The 22,888-nt window shown below is 53.7% G+C and overlaps 2 protein-coding genes across 2 annotated transcripts; both read right to left on the bottom strand.

Annotated features, from left to right (window-relative positions):
* Positions 1 to 4,047: 4,047 nt before the first annotated feature.
* GATD3 (glutamine amidotransferase class 1 domain containing 3) lies at positions 4,048 to 9,626 on the bottom strand. Its single transcript, XM_053456812.1, has 7 exons — positions 9,470 to 9,626; positions 7,494 to 7,546; positions 7,064 to 7,174; positions 6,664 to 6,783; positions 5,241 to 5,333; positions 4,749 to 4,902; positions 4,048 to 4,354 (listed from the first exon to the last, which is right to left on the bottom strand). The coding sequence occupies exons 1-7, from the start codon at positions 9,566 to 9,568 to the stop codon at positions 4,223 to 4,225; spliced, it is 762 nt and encodes a 253-aa protein (XP_053312787.1). The 5' UTR covers positions 9,569 to 9,626; the 3' UTR covers positions 4,048 to 4,222.
* A 432-nt stretch (positions 9,627 to 10,058) lies between these two features.
* PWP2 (PWP2 small subunit processome component) lies at positions 10,059 to 20,284 on the bottom strand. Its single transcript, XM_053456811.1, has 21 exons — positions 20,048 to 20,284; positions 18,996 to 19,108; positions 18,300 to 18,394; positions 18,021 to 18,120; positions 17,793 to 17,936; positions 17,467 to 17,602; positions 17,170 to 17,375; positions 16,029 to 16,172; positions 15,733 to 15,803; positions 15,516 to 15,652; positions 14,737 to 14,885; positions 14,483 to 14,630; positions 13,250 to 13,400; positions 12,799 to 12,979; positions 12,544 to 12,691; positions 12,325 to 12,433; positions 12,138 to 12,203; positions 11,807 to 12,025; positions 11,527 to 11,677; positions 10,930 to 11,004; positions 10,059 to 10,658 (listed from the first exon to the last, which is right to left on the bottom strand). Exons 1-21 carry the CDS (start codon positions 20,063 to 20,065, stop codon positions 10,508 to 10,510), a joined length of 2,712 nt encoding a protein of 903 aa, XP_053312786.1. The 5' UTR covers positions 20,066 to 20,284; the 3' UTR covers positions 10,059 to 10,507.
* Positions 20,285 to 22,888: the final 2,604 nt, after the last annotated feature.

The following is a 22,888-nucleotide window of genomic DNA, read 5'->3' as shown; positions in this document are numbered from 1 at the left end:
CCCCACCTGTGTTATCCCCCCTGTAGTGCAGGGGCCGTCGGGGCAGACAGGGCTGTGCTGGCTGATTAAGAGCCCCAGCCGGGTTACCTGATCGTTCCTTTGAAGGCCCGGAGCTGCAGCCACATTCAGTCTCTGGGCCGGTTACACAATAAACACACAATATAAGATATTACCGGGTCACGGGATACGGAACCGGACACAAAAGCGCTCCATGACCCGGCTACACGTCACACGAACATATGAGCCGGCTAGCCTGGCCCTGTCACAGGGTGGGACGAAGAGCTGCTGCATGTCCATTGGGCGGCGCGGTGCGCGGACGCCGGCCCCTTTAACTTCATGAACGCCGGCCTCCACCCTCTGGAAATGCCTTTTAACCCCCTATATGCCACTATGTCCCATGATATGCCCCTGGCATACAGGGGTATAAGGCATTTCTGGAGGCAGAGTGGCATATAGAGGGTTAAAAGGCATTTCTGGGGGCAGAGTGGCATATAGGAGGGTATAAGGCATTTCTGGGGGCAGAGTGGCATAGAGGGGGGTATTAAGCATTTCTGGGAGCAGAGTGGCATAGAGGGGGGTATCAAGCATTTCTGGGAGCAGAGTGGCATATAGGGGGGTATCAAGCATTTCTGGGGGCAGAGTGGCAAGCCTGGTGGCAGATGTTCATAACTGGGGACGGGTTGGCAAAAAATTATTTTTTTCTCAATCATAGGTTTTCTTAAATATGAAAAAATAGTTTACATGAATTAATAAAGAAATACAAGTTTCTTACCAGAAAATGGTGAAGAATAATGAGAAGAATAATGAGAAGAATAATGTGAAGAATAATGTGATCGCTGTTTTGTTCCACTGAATAAAATGGAACTTTTTCATCTAAAAATGTTTGCGGTAGGAAATGTTTTGATTCCGTTATATTTAATGTATTTCATTTATTAGGGCCTTTTAACACTTTTGCTTTCTGGCATTTTTTTTATATTTGATTAACAAATTTAGTAGCAGATCAGAACAGGAATATGAACAGCATATACTGATTACATCAAACTTACATTATATTAGTTCACATCTGAATTGTTGTTCCTATTGTGAAACTGTCTACTTTCATTCATTCTTCATTCATACAACATATTTCTTGATCACGTCGTCGATAGGAAGCTTTCTGGTATTTTAATACAAATAATGTGATAAAAGAATGATTTATAGTTATTTGTATGGTAAATCGTGTGACTCGGGTGTGTATAAGGGGTGCGACCGCGAGATAAACTATATGGGGCCGCTCTCCAAATCTTTCCAGGGCTGCTCTTCAGTCCCAGTCCGGCCCTGGAGGGGGTTATTAAATACATCAGATGCCTTCAAAAGGCAGGACATAAAGGGCTGTAAATAGAATAACATTAATATTTTACAGCTTTTTGATCCAAGGAGAAATCCGATCGCCTCTTGGAGTCAAGAAGGAATTTCCCCTGATAACAGAATTCCAAGTCGCTTAATTAGGGTTTTTTTTGGATCAAGAATAGGAAGGTTGGGTAGAAGATTGGGTAGAAGGGGTGAACGTGAGGTCTTTTTTCAACCTTATGAACTACGTAACTATATATATGTATATAATGTTACGGCTGATTGCTGTGTGTATATATATATATATATATATATATATATATATATATATATATATACACACACACCTTATTGGCTCGGATATAGGCCGCCCCCCTATATAGGCCGCACCCTAAAAGTTTGGTGCTTTTTTAAAGAAAAAGTTTTTTCTTTAAAAAAAGCACCAAAAAACATGCTGCCACTGTGTCCCCCCCCCCGAGATATGCTGCCACTCTGTCCTCCCTCCTCCGAGATACGCTGCCACTCTGTCCTCCCCTCCCCCCCGAGATACGCTGCCACTCTGTCCCCCCCCCGAGATACGCTGCCACTCTGTCCTCCCTCCCCCGAGATACGCTGCCACTCTGTCCTCCCCCCCGAGATACGCTGCCACTCTGTCCTCCCCCCCCGAGATACGCTGCCACTCTGTCCTCCCCCCCCGAGATACGCTGCCACTCTGTCCTCCCCCCCCGAGATACGCTGCCACTCTGTCCTCCCCCCCCCGAGATACGCTGCCACTCTGTCCTCCCCCCCCGAGATACGCTGCCACTCTGTCCTCCCCCCCCGAGATACGCTGCCACTCTGTCCCCCCCCGAGATACGCTGCCACTCTGTCCCCCCCCCAAGATACACTGCCACTCTGTCCCCCCCCCCGAGATACGCTGCCACTCTGCCCCCCCTCGACTTACCAGAGCAGACTCCCGGGTGTCTTGCGGGGCTGGAGGGGGACATCTATGCAAATCGCATATACAACTCCCAGTGCCGGCACTCAGTGGAAGTGCCAGCGCCGGAAGTTGTATACGCGTATTGCGTAGATGTCTTCCGCCAGTCCCGCAAGACACCCGGCAGTCTTCTCTGGTAAGTCGGGGGGGGGGGTTATCGTGCGGACGCTTAGACAACCTCCCGTGCCGGCACCCCCCCCGTGAGAAGTGCTGGCACGGGAGGCTGTCTGAGCGTATCAGAGAGTAGGATGCAGGTCCCCTGCACCGCTGCGGGGGATCTGTATCCTAACCCCCCTGCCTGCCCGGCGCCCGGGACTGCTTGTCCCGGGTGTCGGGCGCTAGACCCCGAATATAGGCCGCACCCCCACTTTAAAGACTTAAAGCGGGGAAAAAAAGTGCGGCCTATATTCGGGCCAATACGGTATATACATACACATATACATATACACACACACACATTATTATATATATATATATATATATATATATATATATATATTATATATATATATATATATATATATACACATATACACACACACACACACACACCGTATTGGCTCGAATATAGGCCGTACTTTTCCCCCCCACTTTAAGTCTTTAAAGTGGGGGTGCGGCCTATATTCGGGGTCTAGCGCCCGACGCCCGGGACATGCAGTTCCGGGCGCCGGGCAGGCAGCGGGGTTAGGATACAGATCCCCCGCAGCGGTGCAGGGGACCTGCATCCTACTCCCCGATACGCTCAGACAGCCTCCCCTGCCAGCACTTCCCACGGACAACCTCCGCTGCCGGCACGTCTGCACGATGTGCTTTAACAATCTCCCTTTCCGGGAATTCCCACGGGGAATTAACCCCTCAATATAACCCGGCACACGGCCATTAACCCCTCAAATATAACCCAACACACGGCCATTAACCCCTCAAATATAACCCAAGACACGGTCATTAACTGCTCAAATTAACACACAGCCCCCAAATATAACTCAACATACACCCCCAAATATAACTCAACACACAGCCATTAACCACTCAAATAACAACACACAGCCATTAACCCCTCAAATATAACCCAACACACAGCCATTAACCCCTCAAATATAATCCAACACACAGCCATTAACCCCTCAAATATAACCCCTCAAACATTAACCCCTCAAATATAACCCAACACACAGCCATTAACCGCTCAAATAACACACAGCCATTAACCCCTCAAATATAACCCAACACACATGCCATTAACTCCTCAAATATAATCCAACACACAGCCATTAACCCCTCAAATAACCCAACACACAGCCATTAAGCCGCGGGAATATTTTTTTTTATACTTGTCTGTGGCTCTGGTGGTTACCTACAACCCAACCCTTGAGGAGATCTCAGAGGACCCCATACGGAAAAAATATTCTCTCAGCCCCCGATACTGGCATTTAAGCAACCACCAAACCCAAGGAAAAGATAAGTGCGGACTAACAGGGCTTAATCCATTCCCATTACACACACATATATATACATATATATATATATATATATATATATATATATATATATATATATTGCTACGGCTGATATATACAGTATCTCACACCCCTCACATTTTTGTAAATTATTATATCTTTTCATGTTATAACATATATATAATGTTATGGCTGATGGATAGATTATATACACACACACACACACAGAGCTCGCTCGCTCTCTCCGCCGTGGGATAAGGAAACAGAGAACACGATGATACCGGCTGAGACAGAAGCCACATTTATTCACACAGTTCCGATCTCTCATCGAGCAGCTATAGCCAAGCCCATGTGCGACATGACATCATTAGTGCGCGACATGACATCATTAGTGCGCGACATGACATCATTAGCGTGTACTGCCAATCCCTGAGAAATGCAGATGATTGGGGAGCAGCCGTCACTTCCCGGTGAGTTTCAGCACCACGGAGACCATGGCTCCGATCCCATCAAAGATGGCGTGCAGGGGGGCGTGTCCCATGAAGGCAGGCGTGGTCACCACACGGTGTCTGCCATCCACGTGCACCTCGTGGGTAAATCCGTCAAGGACGATACAAACAAAACCACGGTAACAACCCTGACCCCACCTCCACCTACCCCAGGATTTACCCGTAACCCTGACCCCCACCACCTACCCCGCGATTTACCCCAAACCCTGACCTCAACTATTACCTAATACCCCAACAACCCTATGATTTACCCAAATATCCCCCAAACCTTACAATTTACCCCAAACCCACCTCTACCCATTCCCAGGATTTACCCCAATACCCACCTGCTCCTACCCCAGGTTTTACCCCAAAAGACCTCTCCCCCACGGACCTCAGGATTTACCCTGATTTTACAGCTTTCACAGGATCGTGGAAAATCTAACGCCCAACCAAACCGCGAGCCCCGTGCAAATTCACTCACACCAAGGATATGTGCACCTCCTTTGGGCAGTGCTCGCCCCCAAGGGCCCTGATGGATTTCGCGGTCCCCGCATAGGGCCACTTCCCTCCAAGTTCTTCCTCCTGGCCCACAGTCACCTCCACCCCGGGGATTACCTTAGCAGCCAGAACAGGGGCAATACAGCACAGCCTGGAGGGCACGGAGAGAGAGGAGAGGAGAGGGGATAAGACTCCACACCAAGCCAGACACCCAATTTCTAACGAAGCACCCTGGGAGGGGGGGTACGCAAAACATGCCACATGATCAACCCCATGGGGGACACCACCTGATCCACAGGGGGATACCCGCAACACGTCACACGGACACAAGGGCCACCATCAGCCGTCTCACGATGTCTCTCTGGGAAGCCGTCTCTTCTATTGTTTGAGGTCGGCAGGCCCCCCGGTGGAAGCCCCCCCCATGCTCTTAGCCCCCCGCGGCAGAGCCACACAGCGTTCCCCTCATTCACAGCCGAGGCCGGGACTCACCCAATCGGTTTCTTGGCTTTGTTAAAATCCTTCAGAATGCGTTCCACATCCTGGTGAACTCGACACGAGTCTCCGTCCACAGCGTACGAGGACCTGCGACACAACCGGGCCACGTCACACAACCCACAGTGACACGACTGTCAACACAACCGGCCCGAGTCACACAACCCACAATGACACGACTGTCAACACAACCAGCCCGAGTCACACAACCCACAGTGACACGACTGTCAACACAACCGGCCCAAGTCACACAACCCACAGTGACACGACTGTCAACACAACCAGCACAAGTCACACAACCTGCGGCAATGACACGACTGACAACACAACCAGCCCGAGTCACACAACCCACGGCAACGACACGACTGACAACACAACCGGCCCAAGTCACACAACCCACAGTGACACGACTGTCAACACAACCAGCACAAGTCACACCACCTGCGGCAATGACACGACTGACAACGCAACCAGCCTGAGTCACACAACCCACGGCAACGACACGACTGACAACAAAACCGGCCCAAGTCACACAACCCACAGTGACACGACTGTCAACACAACCGGCCCAAGTCACACAACCCACAGTGAAACGACTGTCAACACAACCAGCACAAGTCACACAACCCACGGCAACGACACGACTGACAACACAACCAGCCCGAGTCACACAACCCACGGCAACGACACGACTGACAACACAACCGGCCCAAGTCACACAACCCACAGTGACACGACTGTCAACACAACCAGCACAAGTCACACAACCTGCGGCAATGACACGACTGACAACACAACCAGCCCGAGTCACACAACCCACGGCAACGACACGACTGACAACACAACCGGCCCAAGTCACACAACCCACAGTGACACGACTGTCAACACAACCAGCACAAGTCACACCACCTGCGGCAATGACACGACTGACAACGCAACCAGCCCGAGTCACACAACCCACGGCAACGACACGACTGACAACACAACCGGCCCAAGTCACACAACCCACAGTGACACGACTGTCAACACAACCGGCCCAAGTCACACAACGCACAGTGAAATGACTGTCAACAAAACCAGCACAAGTCACACAACCCACGGCAACGACACGACTGACAACACAACCAGCCCGAGTCACACAACCCACGGCAACGACACGACTGACAACACAACCGGCCCAAGTCACACAACCCACAGTGACACGACTGTCAACACAACCAGCACAAGTCACACAACCTGCGGCAATGACACGACTGACAACAAAACCGGCCCAAGTCACACAACCCGCTGCAATGACACAACTGACAACACAACCAGCCCACGTCACACAACCCACGGCAACGACACGACTGACAACACAAGTAAAAAACTGACAGCAACAAGTAACCGCGCGAGGTTTTATTCTGTCAGACAGACTCACAAGTTCTTTGCGGCACCAAATCCGCCGGGGAAGATGACGGCATCGTGATCGCTTGCGTTCAGATGAGACAGAGCTGTGATGTCACCGCGAGCGATCCGCGCAGACTCCGCCAACACGTTCCTGTAACGCAGCGGAAGCACAAACCACACCGGGCTGCCGATTAAACCGGTGCCTGCCACACGCCAGACACACCAATCAGGGCCACCCGCAGTCTGTGCCCATAGGTTGGGGGTAACTGAGCAGATTGTCATGGTTTTTGCCCCAGTATCAGGATATTGGGGTGAACGTGCCGATTCTCAGGGTTTTACCCCAGACACCTTAGTGTAATAGCCCCCAGGGCAGAAACCATGAGACACACACTTCACTGTGACCGGGGGAGGGGCATCGAGACCCCCCATACCTGGTCTCCGGGGTCGGTTGGCCTTTGATGTGATCGATAACATGCATCTGGGGCACATCTGGGGCAAATATCTTGACATCTGCCCCTGCTCGGCTCAGGTGGACAAGTATTCTGTAGGAAGAAAGAAGGACACATGGAGCCAGAGACACTTTTACCCCAGACTCTCGAGTCCCTCCCTCGCATGACGAGGTGGCAGGTTACAGGGCAACGTCTCTACCCGGCTTTCCAAACTCCAGCCCCGCAGCGACATTTACCCCAGCCATTACAACTACCCCACCCGTCTAGGGTCACTGGAAGCCTCCCAGATGAGGCATTTAAGCCTAGGAGGCCGGGGCAACAGGGGTGCAGATACCCAGGCCGGGACAGCACCGAGGTCGGCAGCACCGGGGGGGGGGGGGCAGAGAGAGCTCCCGGCCCGCAGGACACTCACGCCGAAGCTTCATGGATTTCGCTTCCATCATAAACTCCACAACCAGACAGGACCTGGGGGCACAAACAGCACAGAACACATTATACCCCCCCGCACTACACCGTATACCTCCCCCTCCGTACTACACATTATACCCCTCCTATGCCACAATAACCCCTAGCCCAGCACTACACATTATACCCCCCATAATACACATTTGCGCACAACACTGAAGCCGTGCCCACCGCCTTCCCCGCCTCCGGAAGGAGACACTTTTATTCAAAGTAATTAACACACCAAATACTTTTTTGTCCAATTTTGGTGCGTTACTTACGTTTAATAAAAGTGTGGTTTTTTGTTTTTTAAAGGTGGAGGGGTTATTTTCGGTTTCGTCGAAGTGCATGCTGAATTTTTGTCTTGCTGCCCAGATCTGATAAGGGAGGGTGAGATGTTTTCTATGCGTCGTTTTGCTCAGAAATGAGTTGAGAAAGGGAGAAGAGCTCCCGAAAGTTTCTCATTCCAAAATTCTGTTAGTCCAATAAAAAAGGTTTTATCACGAGATACGTATTCCATGTTATTTGATATTCACACCACTGGAATAATACGGCTACAACCTCTACTCAGTATATAATGATAACAGTAATGCTGCACCCCCGTCAACGTCTGCCTCAGTATATAATGATAACAGTAATGCTGCACCCCCGTCAACGTCTGCCTCAGTATATAATGATAACAGTAATGCTGCACCCCCGTCAACGTCTGCCTCAGTATATAATGATAACAGTAATGCTGCACCCCCGTCAACGTCTGCCTCAGTATATAATGATAACAGTAATGCTGCACCACCGTCAACGTCTGCCTCAGTATATAATGATAACAGTAATGCTGCACCACCGTCAACGTCTGCCTCAGTATATAATAACAGAAATGCTGTACCACCGTCAACGTCTGCCTCAGTATATAATGATAACAGTAATGCTGTACCACCGTCAACGTCTGCCTCAGTATATAATGATAACAGTAATGCTGCACCACCGTCAACGTCTGCCTCAGTATATAATGATAACAGTAATGCTGCACCACCGTCAATGTCTGCCTCAGTATTTAATGATAACAGTAATGCTGCACCCCTGTCAACGTCTGCCTCAGTATATAATGATAACAGTAATGCTGTTCCACCGTCAACGTCTGCCTCGGTATATAATAACAGTAATGCTGTACCACCGTCAACGTCTGCCTCAGTATATAATGATAACAGTAATGCTGCACCCCCGTCAACGTCTGCCTCAGTATATAATGATAACAGTAATGCTGCACCCCCGTCAACGTCTGCCTCAGTATATAATGATAACAGTAATGCTGCACCCCCGTTAATGTCTGCCTCAGTATATAATGATAACAGTAATGCTGCACCCCCGTCAACGTCTGCCTCAGTATATAATGATAACAGTAATGCTGCACCCCCGTCAACGTCTGCCTCAGTATATAATGATAACAGTAATGCTGCACCACCGTCAACGTCTGCCTCAGTATATAATGATAACAGTAATGCTGCACCCCTGTCAACGTCTGCCTCAGTATATAATGATAACAGTAATGCTGCACCCCCGTCAACGTCTGCCTCAGTATATAATGATAACAGTAATGCTGCACCCCCGTCAACGTCTGCCTCAGTATATAATGATAACAGTAATGCTGCACCCCCGTCAACGTCTGCCTCAGTATATAATGATAACCGTTACGTTCTACCGCCGTCAATGTCTGCCTAACGATAGAAGCTATGATGTTTTAAAGTGTGTGTGGGGGGGGGGTTGCCACATACAGGATCCGACCCAGGTGCCAAATACCCTAGGTACGCCCCTGGACTGAGGCAAAAGCCCAGAGAGTTCCCGGCTATGCAGAGAAGACATGGTCTGTTGAAGAGTTAATATCGGGGGTCTCGGATACATTTAGGTAAATCCCGTTAACCCCTGCCCGCTCGCGTCTCGCACACCCACCAAGGCCACCCTGGCCGCCGGTGTCCCCGCTGTCCGGTGCAGGGATCGGCCTCCAAACGGAGATGGAATTCCACGGGCTCGGAGCAGCGCAGCCAACATTACTGAAACGTACACACACTGCGCAAACTCCTCTGTGAATAGCGTGTAGACGACGCACTGTGCGTAACCACACACTGCTATATACAGCAAGGTCAGCAGATGGCGTACATTATTTACGTAATCACGCCCCACGTCCCGGCGTACATTTTTAGTACTGGAATTCTGCCAATCAAAAAAAAAAACCCTCTTCGGCACACGGGAATTGGACAGGATGGATCGCGACAGCCGCCTAGCGGGGGAGTCCGTAACTGCACCCAGAGCGCGCATGCGCTGCCCCCTGCCGGAGAATGAACTGATTAACAGCAGGGATGCCTTAAAGAGGAGGCCGAGAGCGTCCTGGGCAGCAGAGGCCCAACAGCCCCGGGGTACTTAACGGCTTTATACATTCATCCTCTAGGAAACGGTGAAGTAGAGGGGGCAGGCAGGGGAAAGAGTAGGTGATAGGGGAGCGAACATGTGACCAGCGACGCACCCAAAAATACAAGAGGTGGAAAAAAAACACCTCAAAAACTTTATTAAGCAAGGTTCGAATTAGACAGAACTGGAAACGATGAATCTTTAAACCCCAGCTCTATGAGGAGCCTGTTCCAGTAATTGCCCCTGCCCTCCTCTTATGCCCAGTAATAATAAGTGCCCCACGCACAGTCCTGGTTTATTCCAACGGGAACACAACAAGAAGGGGCAGGGGGGGAAGTCAGGAAACTCCAGAAACAACCACTGTGAGAGGGGGACAGGAAACAGGAAGCTCCGGGAACCGCTGTGATGGGCGCAGGAAACTGGATACTCCAGGAACCACTGTGAGAGGGGGACAGGAAACAGGAAGCTCCCAGAACAGCAGGGGCAAAAAGAGGCGATAACTCCATGAGTGCCTGAGACGAGGCAATGTCCTCACAGTAAAGCAACAGTCTGTTCTCCCTGCCCCAGGCGTCTGAGCCCTCCTCACACTCCCATCTCCTCCTCGCCCAGACTGTCACCGGCAGACTCCATGTCAGACTCCGATCCGCTGATGGACTCCTCCGCGTCTCTCTTCACCCCGCGCTGCCGCGACAGGCACACCGCGAACTTCATGTTATAGCGATTCCAATCACAGCTGAAAAGAGAGGGGGACACGTTGGACGCACCGGCGGGAGGAGGGGGACACGTTGGACGCACCGGCGGGAGGAGGGGGACACGTTGGACGCACCGGCGGGAGGAGGGGGACACGTTGGACGCACCGTGAGCGCACAGTCAGCCATGGACAGGTGTGACCCACACTGAGCGAGCAGGTCGTATGGGGCAGAACAGAACATGATATGGAAAGGTATAAGAGCCCTTTTATAGGGGGAGTGCTGGGGTCACTAAGGGGTTAATGGGGTGCTTACAGTTTGGAGATTTCCGAGAAGTGGCCCTGGAGACTCTTCTGGAGGGAGTGGATGGCTGGAAGCAGAGAGACAGATCTGCGGAGAGGAAAGAGACCATGGAAAATAACTGGTGGTCTTGGAGGATTTACCCCACCACAGGGCAGGTTGGCAGAGCAATCAGAAGAAAGCATTCCCCAGAGACTGGATCCATGTGTCGGTCCATCCTGCTGCCCCTAACAGGCTACACTAGAGGTCATGCATCAACTGCCCCCTCGTCCCAGCTAAACAGCACTTAAACACAAGTCTCGTGGCAGCCCCTGCATCCTCCCATCACTTCTCGCCCACAGGCCAGGGCCCCTGCACCCCCACCCAATCCCTCCCACGCCAGCCCCCTCTATCCCGTCGCCAGGGCTCCTGTGCCACCCCCAATCCCTCCCACAGCCAGCCCCCCCCATCCCTTCTCTCTCCTCCATGTCCAGCTCTCGAGCATCAGGTGCCTGACCCGTTTAGGGGCCAAACCGAGTCTGTTCCACACTGCCTCGTCCTCTTTAGCTTTTGGCCACAGATACACCCCCTCTGGTGATTTGGAACCCCAGACGCCCCACTACAGATGCTCACCGGTTCTTCAAGATCTGTCCGTGCTGCATGAGCAGCTGATGAGCCCACGTTAAGTAGAACTGCAGGTGGCGGGAGCTCTCGATCTGCGAGGCCAAAAACACCAGAAGCCTCTCGACGTATAACTCTGGGAGCGCCGAGCAAAGAACTGCAACTACAGAGAAACGAGGTCGTCACCAAAGGACATCCGCAGCCCACGAATCGACGCGGGGCTCGTGCCGCTGGGCATACAGAGCACGCGCCTCGGCTGGGGCAGCCGTGCCACGCCGGACGCGGCACTTACTGTCTGTGCTCGGCACGCTCTCCAGGGCCTCCTGTAAAACGGTCTTCTCGTTGAGTCTCATCGCCATAATGATACCGCGGGTCCAGTCCTTTCCACGCAGGGCGCGGTGGATCCCTCCAGCCGTCACCTCCTCATCCAGTTGGAACGGGTCAAAAACACTACTGGAGTCCAGAGAGAAGACGAGGAGACCTTCTGTGGAGGTGGCAGCCCAACTGCGTCCTGTGAACGGGGTAAAGGGAGATCACCCATACAGGCGATCGAGCCATGTATAACGGAAGGTACATCCCGCTGCCGCCATGTAACTGCCCCCATTCCACAATAAATTACCCACCGGTTGGGGAGAAGCATAATGATGTCACCCGGATCTCAGGCTTGAAGTGTCTGGAGCTCATGTCGCCTGCAGAGAGAGGACATCGGTCACAAGGTTTTATAAAGCGACTGTCCACGTCACACGCCACCTTTTCACAGGTTGGTAAATTAAATGCCTCCGCTCTGACAAGAGCACCCCAGGTACTTACCCCTGCGGACCCCAGGCAGACTGAGATTAACCCCTTCATCATCTCCAGCTCCTTCATCAACCAAAGCCAGGCTTCCGAATGCGGTCATCTTACGGCGGTCCAGGAATTCCTGAAGGTAATAAAGAAGTGATGAGAACCGGCAAAGGATCCAGCCCGGCGGGACCAGACACTGTCCCTGGGGACCCCACGTCCCCCTCTGTGCACTGCTCTCCATCTCACCTCCATAGCATCCAGTGAATGATTACAGGAGATCTCAAACTTCTTGGCCAGCATCTGCTCGTGGACGTGGTAGATGCAGACGTAGCGGGAGGCTCCGCCAGCGATCAGAGCCTGTCCGTCGGCGGAGTAACACAGCGCGGTAAAGGCTCTGTAAAACACGCAGGTCAGTGCAGCCAGACCACGCTCCCCTCATCTGCCCCAGGACCAAGGGTGCGAGGGCCGGCCTGAGCACTCAAGAGACAGCCGCTTACTTACTTGCCCTTGGAGGAATGCTTTGCCGTCACTTTGTCCAGTTCTTTGCGTCCCATTTGCAGATCATGTCTCCCCTCGATGGATCCAGTCTGGTTCCCTTTCTCAGGGTCCCACATAGTGATATGCCCGTCCAAAGAGGCCACCGCCAGCTCCTTGCCGTCCGGACGGAATGCCACGGCCACGGCTAAGAGCAAACGGATACAGCTGTAAGGCCCTCGTGTGGCACATGAAGCACAGAGAACCCTCCCCTGTACAGGAAGGGGTAGAACCCAGAACCTTCCCCCACAGCATGCGGAACCAGGGAAAGCCCACATCCACGCAACATCACTTCACACACTGCCCCGCCGCTGCATGCACTGCCAGGACACGCTAACGTCGTGTGAGCGCCAACTCACGAGAGGATACCAGAGAGAGGCCCCGTGATAACAGAGCGCACTCCGCTCCCCTCACTCACCCTCCGAGTTAAGGCTCAGCGTCTCCGTTGTCCTCCAGCTGTCCGTCATATCCCACAGCCTGACCGTCTTGTCCCACGATGCTGTGGCCAGTACAGACCTCCAAGGATTGAAGGCCACGCTGCTGATTGGCCCCTCGTGTCCGGCCAGGACCTGGGAATGTTATTAGAGAAAGGAGTTAGAATGTAGGTGGTGGTGGCAGGGCCGGCCCAAGGCAAAATGCCGCCTGGCGCCGAGCGGGTACTGACAGCTTGGTAAGCGAAAACCACTCGGCGCCCCTCTCTTTCGCTTAAAAAAAAAATAAAAAATAAAAATAAGGGCTTGGGGCGGCGAAGTGCCGCCCCTTCAAAAGTGCCGCCTGGAGCGGTTGCCCCACTTGGCTCCATTGTCGGGCCGGCCCTGGGTGGTGGCCGCATGGCCGGGATTCTCAGTGACCAGGTGTGGATTCACTAAACAGGAAATGTGACTCCCGGCCTTCACTGTCATTATGAGAGTCCGACCCGGGGGGCTCCTTAGGAAGTGCTGAATGACTATACGTTATATAGGGGCGGGCTCACTGATCTATACATTATACAGGGGCGGGCTCACTGATCTATACATTATACAGGGGGCCGGCGTCTCGCTGATTTATCTATACATTATACAGGGGCCCCGCTCGCTGATTTATCTATACATTATACAGGGGCCCGGCTCGCTGATTTATCTATACATTACACAGGGGGCCGGCTCGCTGATTTATCTATACATTATACAGGGGCCCGGCTCGCTGATTTATCTATACATTATACAGGGGCCCGGCTCACTGATTTATCTATACATTATACAGGGGCCCGGCTCACTGATTTATCTATATATTATACAGGGGGCTCGCCTATTTAACTATACATTATACAGGGGGGTGGCTCGCTGATTTATCTATACATTATACAGGGGCCGGCTCACCGATTTATCTATACATTACACAAGTGGGCCTGTCGCTGATTTAACTATACATTATACAGGGGGCCGGTCACTTATCTATACATTACACAGGGGGCGGCTCGCCGAATTTAACTATACATTATGCAGGGGCCGGTCACTGATTAATCTATACATTATACAGGGGCCGGCTCACCGATTTATCTATACATTACACAGGGGGGCGGCTCGCTGAATTTAACTATACATTACACATGGGCCGGCTCTCTGTAGGAGAAGCTCCCCATAACATGCAGTAAAACATGTCCCGCGCTTACATCCAGAAGTCTCCCGGTCTGCATGCTCCACACATAAACCTCGAACGCGTCCCGGGCCCCGGCGCACACGATGTCTCCGCTCCCATCCACCCCCAGGCAGGAAAACTGCGTGGGCCGCGGAGACGTGAAGGTTCGGAAGTTTCGGTACCTGCAGGAAATCGGCATTTACTCCGAGGGGCAGTTCACACAGCGAGGGCGACACAGCTCCTGCCCCCGGCAGTACAGAACAGCCCCACCATCTGCCCTACACAGACCTCAGCAGGCTGAACGCTCTCACGGTGCCGTCCAGGGAAGCGCTGAGTACCACCTGTCCGCTGCCGGTAAACGTCACGGCCGTCACGCTACTCGTATGATCCGTGAACGTCACGAAGCAAAAGCCGCTGTTTGTGTCCCAAACTTTAACCTGAAGAGCGAGAAACAGGGAAGACGGGGTGCTAAGTATATAGGGGCCGGTAGGTATAACCCATCAGCCGCAGCGTTTTAGTATATAGGGGCCGGGGGGGGTATAACCTATGAGCCTCAGTGTTTAGTATATAGGCTCCAGGGGGTATAACCCATCAGCCACAGCGTTTAGTATATAGGGGCTGGGGGTATAACCCATAAGCCGCAGCGTTTAGTATATAGGGGCCGGGGGGGTATAACCCATCAGCCGCAGCGTTTAGTATATAGGGGCCGGGGGGGTATAACCCATCAGCCACAGCGTTTAGTATATAGGTTCCAGGGGGTATAACCTATAAGCCGCAGCGTTTCGTATATAGGGGCTGGGGGTATAACCCATAAGCCGCAGCGTTTAGTATATAGGGGCCGGGGGGGTATAACCCATCAGCCACAGCGTTTAGTATATAGGTTCCAGGGGGTATAACCTATAAGCCGCAGCGTTTCGTATATAGGTTCCATTGGGGGCTATAACCCATCAGCCGCAGCGTTTAGCATATAGGTTCCGGGGGGGGGTATAACCCATCAGCCGCAGCGTTTAGCATATAGGTTCCGGGGGGAGGGTATAACTCACCACCCCCCAGTCTGATTTTCTTACCTTCCCATCATCTCCTCCAGTAACAATGTGTTGCCCGTCTGGGGAGTAGCTCAATGCCACCATGTTATTGAAATGCCCCTGCTGCTTCAGTACGTACGACTCGCTCTGCCATTCCCACACGAGCAACTGCCCCAGACCTACAGTGAAAATGCAAAGATGAGGGTGGCCGAGGGGCAGGAGGGGAAAAAGTGACTTAAGGGGCAAATAACTCACTCACCACTACAGCCAAAAGCAATCCAGTCCCCCGAGGAGTTAATGGTAACGGACGATATTCTCTGATCTGAAATACTGAAGGGAAGAGAAGTTACCACGGGACGACGTGCAGAGAGCAGCAGGGGGTTAATGGGGCAAACTGCTAGGGCGACTGACTCGAATGCCATACAGAAGGGGCAGTTACAGAGGTCGTGGGGCACTTCATGGCCTCAGGCCCATTACCTGCTCCCCAATATCCAGGGATTATTCCATTTTTGTAAATGAACACCTGGCAGAGTGCAAGCTCCTGCGCCTCCTTACCTGAGGGAGTGGATCAGGCTGAGTTCGGGGAGCTCGTGGATATGAAACATCCCAGAGGCAAAGCCGGTGACCAGGAGGCAAAGCTTCTTATGGTAGGCGGCTGAGGTGAGGCGCGTGAAATCCCCTTCCTTATTAAAAAAATGTCTGGGGAGAGAAAGGCAGGCGGTTCGAGTTGGGGGGGAGAGAGAAAGGCAGATGGTTCAAGTTGGGGTGGGAAGAGAGAAAGGCAGGCGGTTCGAGTTGGGGTGGGAAGAGAGAAAGGCAGGCGGTTCGAGTTGGGGGGAGAGAGAGAAAAGCAGGCGGTTCGAGGTGGGGGGAGAGAGAGAAAAGCAGGCGGTTCGAGGTGAGGGGAGAGAGAGAAAAGCAGGCGGTTAAAGATGGGGGGAGAGAGAGAAAAGCAGGCGGTTCGAGGTGGGGGGAGAGAGAGAAAAGCAGGCGGTTCGAGTTGGGGGGAGAGAGAAAGGCAGGAGGTTCGAGTTGGGGGGAGAGAGAAAGGCAGGAGGTTCGAGTTGGGGGGAGAGAGAAAGGCAGGAGGTTCGAGTTGGGGGGAGAGAGAAAGGCAGGAGGTTCGAGTTGGGGGGAGAGAGAAAGGCAGGAGGTTCGAGTTGGGGGGAGAGAGAAAGGCAGGAGGTTCGAGTTGGGGGGAGAGAGAAAGGCAGGAGGTTCGAGTTGGGGGGAGAGAGAAAGGCAGGAGGTTCGAGTTGGGGGGAGAGAGAAAGGCAGGAGGTTCGAGTTGGGGGGAGAGAGAAAGGCAGGAGGTTCGAGTTGGGGGGAGAGAGAAAGGCAGGAGGTTCGAGTTGGGGGGAGAGAGAAAGGCAGGAGGTTCGAGTTGGGGGGAGAGAGAAAGGCAGGAGGTTCGAGGTGGGAGAGAGAAAGGCAGGAGGTTCGAGGTGGGGGGGAAAGAGAGAAAGGCAGGCGGTTCGAGGAGTGGGGGAAAGAGAGAAAGGCAGGCGGTTCGAGGAGTGGGGGGAAGAGAGAAAGGCAGGTGGCTTGGGGGGCAGGGGGGATGGGCCATTAACCAAGGATCCAGGCAGATTCCCCATAATGCAGCTCTGCTCAAAGCCTCAGAAATAGAGCAGAGAGCCGGGGGTAAGGCCTGTGCACCGGTATGCGCATGCAGTCAGGACGATTCCCTCCATACCTGCCGGTCTTCTGGTACACCACTCGCCCAACCTTCTCCTCCGGCGCTGGATTGGCTGAGCCTCTAACCTCCTCGGCTCGGCCATCGCCGCTCTCTGTAGCCTCCGCGCTCCGGGACTTCTTTGTGGAGTCTCTTGGAATCAGCTCAGAGAGTTCGGTGTCACATTCCCACATACAGAGCGTGGCATCTGCGCTGAGGGTGTATAACTGTAAGGCAGGGACACGATAAGAACACGACAAGAACACGTATGAACGGAAACACGTGACCCCCGCCCCATTACTGACCACAAGAACTTACATCCAGGTTGCCCTCCTGAAAGAAGCATGAGACTATGGTGTCTTTGTGCCCTCCCAGCGAGTAGTAGACCAGGTTCTGCCAGCGCTCGGCTCCAAACACCCAGGTGGACATGTCCTTACTGCCCACCGCAAAGCACCTGGACGAGGGTGGAGAAGACACAGGAGGGGTAATTGCTGAAGACGCAGGGGGGGGTAATAGCTGAAGACGCAGGGGGGGGGTGGTAATTGCTGAAAACGCAGGGGGGGGTGGTAATTGCTGAAAACGCAGGGGGGGTAATTCTCCCCAGCCTCACAGTGCCCTCCCCGACCCCAGCTCTCCCCACTCACCTGGAATCATCTGTCCAATCCACGCAGGTGGTCTCATCGTACGGCCCATAAAACGTTTTATCCAGCACAAAGGCGTTAAACTCGCGCTTCTTCCCCGGAGCGTGATACAAGAGAGCTACGGAGCCCTTACACACCACAAACTTCCTGCGGGATGCCACAAACGTTACCCCCACAAACGGGGTACAGCGGGGATAAGAAACCCAGGACGGGGTATTACCGACTACTTACCTGCCGTCGGGAGAAAAACTCACGCTGTGGACCGGTTGGTGGAAATTGAACTCATTCAGAATGGATTTAGTGACCAAGCTGACGAGGAGAGCGGCTCCTTCTGCGGAGGTATAAAGATTGGGGGCTGAATAAAGGGAGAGCGGCGGCAGCTGGGGTGACAAGAGGTTAATGAAGGGGACGAGGCGTGGAGTGAAGGGAGGAGAGGAGTGAAGGGAGGAGAGGGATGAGGAGGGCACCCCGGGTGAACGGCAAGCAGGGAGGGCAGTGTTTACAATTTACCTTCGTCGACGAGGATGCCCAAAGAGCCGTCTGGGGACAGAGCCACCTGAGTGATGTTACAGCGAGACGCCAGGGGTAGAGTCTCCGCCTTGTTACTGCAGGGAAAAGCGGACGAGCCAATCAGATCCATGAACCGAGACTCCAGTTATTTCACCCCCCACACCCGGCGCAGTTCTCAAGCTAAAGCCCCCCTCACCCGGCGCAGTCCTCAAGCTAAAGCCCCCCTTTACCCGGCGCAGTCCTCAAGCTAAAGCCCCCCTCACCCGGCACAGTCCTCAAGCTAAAGCCCCCCTCACCCGGCGCAGTCCTCTAGCTAAACAGATTTCCCCCACTTGGCGCAGTCCTCTAGCTAAATTTCCCACACCCGGCGCAGTCCTCAAGCTAAATCTCCCCCCCCAGCGCAGTCCTCAAGCTAAATTCCCCCCCCAGCGCAGTCCTCAAGCTAAATCCCCCCCCAGCGCAGTCCTCAAGCTAAATCCCCCCCCAGCGCAGTCCTCAAGCTAAATCCCCCCCCAGCGCAGTCCTCAAGCTAAATCCCCCCCCAGCGCAGTCCTCAAGCTAAATCCCACCCCAGCGCAGTCCTCAAGCTAAATCCCCCCCCCCCAGCGCAGTCCTCAAACTAAACTCCCCCTCACCCGGCGCAGTCCTCAAGCTAAACTCCCCCTCACCCGGCGCAGTCCTCTAGCTGCCACTCACTTCTTGAGGTGGAAGACACTCAGCCGGTTCCCCACGGGGCTGATGAGAGCGTTGCCGTCGGGGGCGAAGGTCAGGTTACCGCATCGGTAAAACGTCCCCAGGAGGTTACTGAACTGAAACAGAAAGGATGCCGAGGAAACGGGTAACGCGGTGCAGAAGGTTAGAGTGCAAGCTCTTCAGGACAGGAACCGCGTTTCAGACATTCTCGCACTGATTATCAGCGTGATTACTGTACGAAGCTCTTACCTGCCCTTCATTATACTGTAAAGCACCAAGTACACCCGCAACCGCGAAATATACCTTCATACAAAACCCCATCTAACAGCCCCGCCAGGGCTAAACAACTGCCCCCTCCCTCACCAAATAGCCCTGGCAGAGCTAAACAACTGCCCCCTCCCTCATCTAATAGCCCCGCCAGGGCTAAACAACTGCCCCCTCCCACATCTAATAGCCCCACCAGAGCTAAACAACTGCCCCCTCCCTTGCCAAATAGCCCTGGCAGAGCTAAACAACTGCCCCCTCCCTCATCTAATAGCCCCGCCAGGGCTAAACAACTGCCCCTTCCCTCACCAAATAGCCCCGTCAGGGCTAAACAACTGCCCGTTCCCTCACCAAATAGCCCTGGCAGAGCTAAACAACTGCCCCCCTCCCTTATCTAATAGCCCCGCCAGGGCTAAACAACTGCCCCCTCCTACATCTAATAGCCCCGCCAGGGCTAAACAACTGCCCCCTCCTACATCTAATAGCCCCGCCAGGGCTAAACAACTGCCCCCTCCCACATCTAATAGCCCCACCAGGGCTAAACAACTGCCCCCTCCCTCACCTAACAGCCCCGCCAGGGTTAAACAACTGCCCCTTGATCTAATAGCCCTGGCAGGCTTAAACCACTGCCCCCATTTTATCCAATTGCCCTGCCGGGGCTAAATCTACCTACATCTAATTACACGATCGGGTTAAATCCTTCTATCCTCATTCAATGACGCAAACAGGGCTAAAGCGCTAAGCCTAACTAATAACCCTCAAGGTGTGACCCGCAGAGCTTGCAATCTTACCTGATATGAATACTTCATGCTGTCCCACGACACTAGCAGCCGGAGCACGCGTGGGTAACCCAGTAACTTCCGGGAAAGGAGCAACTTCCGGTCTGCAATGAACCGCACACACTTCCTGGAAAAGTTTTGGAACGCACGGACTTCCGGGACGGCTATAAACCCCGGCACCAGCGGGGTCTACGGGCAGATCCTCGGGGGTTAATCGTCCCGTCTCAGGTGCGGGAGCAGCCCGGTGGGGTTAATCGCCCAGTCTGGCCGTCTCAGGTGGGGTGATGGGAGTTGGAGGGGCCGGATAAGGGTTCGGGTGGGGGTGATGGGGGTTGGATGGGACGGTTAGGGTGGGGGAGGCGGATAAGGGTTCGGGTGTGAGTGATGGGAGTTGGAGGGGACGGATAAGGGTTTGGGTGGGATGGTTACAGTGGGGGGGCGGATAAGGGTTCGGGTGTAAGTGATGGGAGTTGGAGGGGACGGATGAGGGTTTGGGTGGGGGTGATGGGGGTTGGATGGGACGGTTAGGGTGGAGGAGGCGGATAAGGGTTCTGGTGTGAGTGATGGGAGTTGGAGGGGACGGATAAGGGTTCGGGTGTGAGTGATGGGGGTTAGAGGAGACGGATAAGGGTTCGGGTGTGAGTGATGGGAGTTGGAGGAGACGGATAAGGGTTCGGGTGTGAGTGATGGGGGTTAGAGGAGACGGATAAGGGTTCGGGTGTGAGTGATGGGGGTTAGAGGAGACGGATAAGGGTTCGGGTGTGAGTGATGGGGGTTAGAGGAGACGGATAAGGGTTCGGGTGTGAGTGATGGGAGTTGGAGGAGACGGATAAGGGTTCGGGTGTGAGTGATGGGGGTTAGAGGAGACGGATAAGGGTTCGGGTGTGAGTGATGGGAGTTGGAGGGGACGGATAAGGGTTCGGGTGTGAGTGATGGGGGTTAGAGGGGACGGATAAGGGTTCGGGTGTGAGTGATGGGAGTTGGAGGAGACGGATAAGGGTTCGGGTGTGAGTGATGGGAGTTGGAGGAGACGGATAAGGGTTCGGGTGTGAGTGATGGGAGTTGGAGGAGACGGATAAGGGTTCGGGTGTGAGTGATGGGGGTTAGAGGGGACGGATAAGGGTTCGGGTGTGAGTGATGGGAGTTGGAGGAGACGGATAAGGGTTCGGGTGTGAGTGATGGGAGTTGGAGGAGACGGATAAGGGTTCGGGTGTGAGTGATGGGGGTTAGAGGAGACGGATAAGGGTTCGGGTGTGAGTGATGGGAGTTGGAGGGGACGGATGAGGGTTTGGGTGGGGGTGATGGGGGTTGGATGGGACGGTTAGGGTGGGGGAGGCGGATAAGGGTTCGGGTGGGATGGTTACAGTGGGGGGGCGGATAAGGGTTCGGGTGTAAGTGATGGGAGTTGGAGGGGACGGATGAGGGTTTGGGTGGGGGTGATGGGGGTTGGATGGGACGGTTAGGGTGGGGGAGGCGGATAAGGGTTCTGGTGTGAGTGATGGGAGTTGGAGGGGACGGATAAGGGTTCGGGTGTGAGTGATGGGGGTTACAGGAGACGGATAAGGGTTCGGGTGTGAGTGATGGGGGTTAGAGGAGACGGATAAGGGTTCGGGTGTGAGTGATGGGGGTTAGAGGAGACGGATAAGGGTTCGGGTGTGAGTGATGGGAGTTGGAGGAGACGGATAAGGGTTCGGGTGTGAGTGATGGGAGTTGGAGGAGACGGATAAGGGTTCGGGTGTGAGTGATGGGAGTTGGAGGAGACGGATAAGGGTTCGGGTGTGAGTGATGGGAGTTGGAGGAGACGGATAAGGGTTCGGGTGTGAGTGATGGGAGTTGGAGGAGACGGATAAGGGTTCGGGTGTGAGTGATGGGGGTTAGAGGAGACGGATAAGGGTTCGGGTGTGAGTGATGGGGGTTAGAGGAGACGGATAAGGGTTCGGGTGTGAGTGATGGGAGTTGGAGGAGACGGATAAGGGTTCGGGTGTGAGTGATGGGAGTTGGAGGAGACGGATAAGGGTTCGGGTGTGAGTGATGGGGGTTAGAGGAGACGGATAAGGGTTCGGGTGTGAGTGATGGGGGTTAGAGGAGACGGATAAGGGTTCGGGTGTGAGTGATGGGGGTTAGAGGGGACGGATAAGGGTTCGGGTGTGAGTGATGGGGATTTGCTTACCTTCTAGCTCTGTTACGGCTGCACCCAATAAACCCCCAGCCGAGCACTCAATAAAATGCCCAGGAAGCTCCTGTCGCCTCCGCCTGTCATTTTCACTTATTTATATAGCACCATCATATACCACAGCGCTGTACAGCAGGAGTTACTATCTGCTGCCAGCTGAGATAAAACGTTTTACTTTACTGAGAGGGTGGTAGATAAGTGGAACAGACTCCCAGCAGACGTGATAGATTCAGGAGCCATATGCCTCTCAGACGAGGCCAACGCCGCTTTAGGGTGGAGTCTTTACAGCAGGAGAAACGGTGACCAGACGGGGGCCGGATGGAGGGTCCCCAAGAAGCTGTTCACGTTTGAGGGGCAAGGGGTGACTGGTAAACATTACCGCGTGTCACGTGTTGGGGTGATTGGTAAACGTAACCACGTGTCACGTGCTGGGGTGATTGGTAAACGTAACCGCGTGTCACGTGCTTGGGTGACTGGGAAACGTAACCGCGTGTCACGTGTTGGGGTGACTGGGAAACGTAACCGCGTGTCACGTGCTGGGGTGACTGGGAAACGTAACCGCGTGTCACGTGCTGGGGTGACTGGGAAACGTAACCGCGTGTCACGTGCTCGGGTGACTGGGAAACGTAACCGCGTGTCACGTGCTGGGGTGACTGGTAAAGATGTAACGGACGCGACTG

The sequence above is a fragment of the Spea bombifrons genome, chromosome 2, assembly GCF_027358695.1.
Source record: "Spea bombifrons isolate aSpeBom1 chromosome 2, aSpeBom1.2.pri, whole genome shotgun sequence".
NCBI lineage: Eukaryota > Metazoa > Chordata > Amphibia > Anura > Pelobatidae > Spea > Spea bombifrons.
Note: the sequence above shows the minus strand (reverse complement) of the source record. Positions and strands in the feature narration are given on the sequence as shown.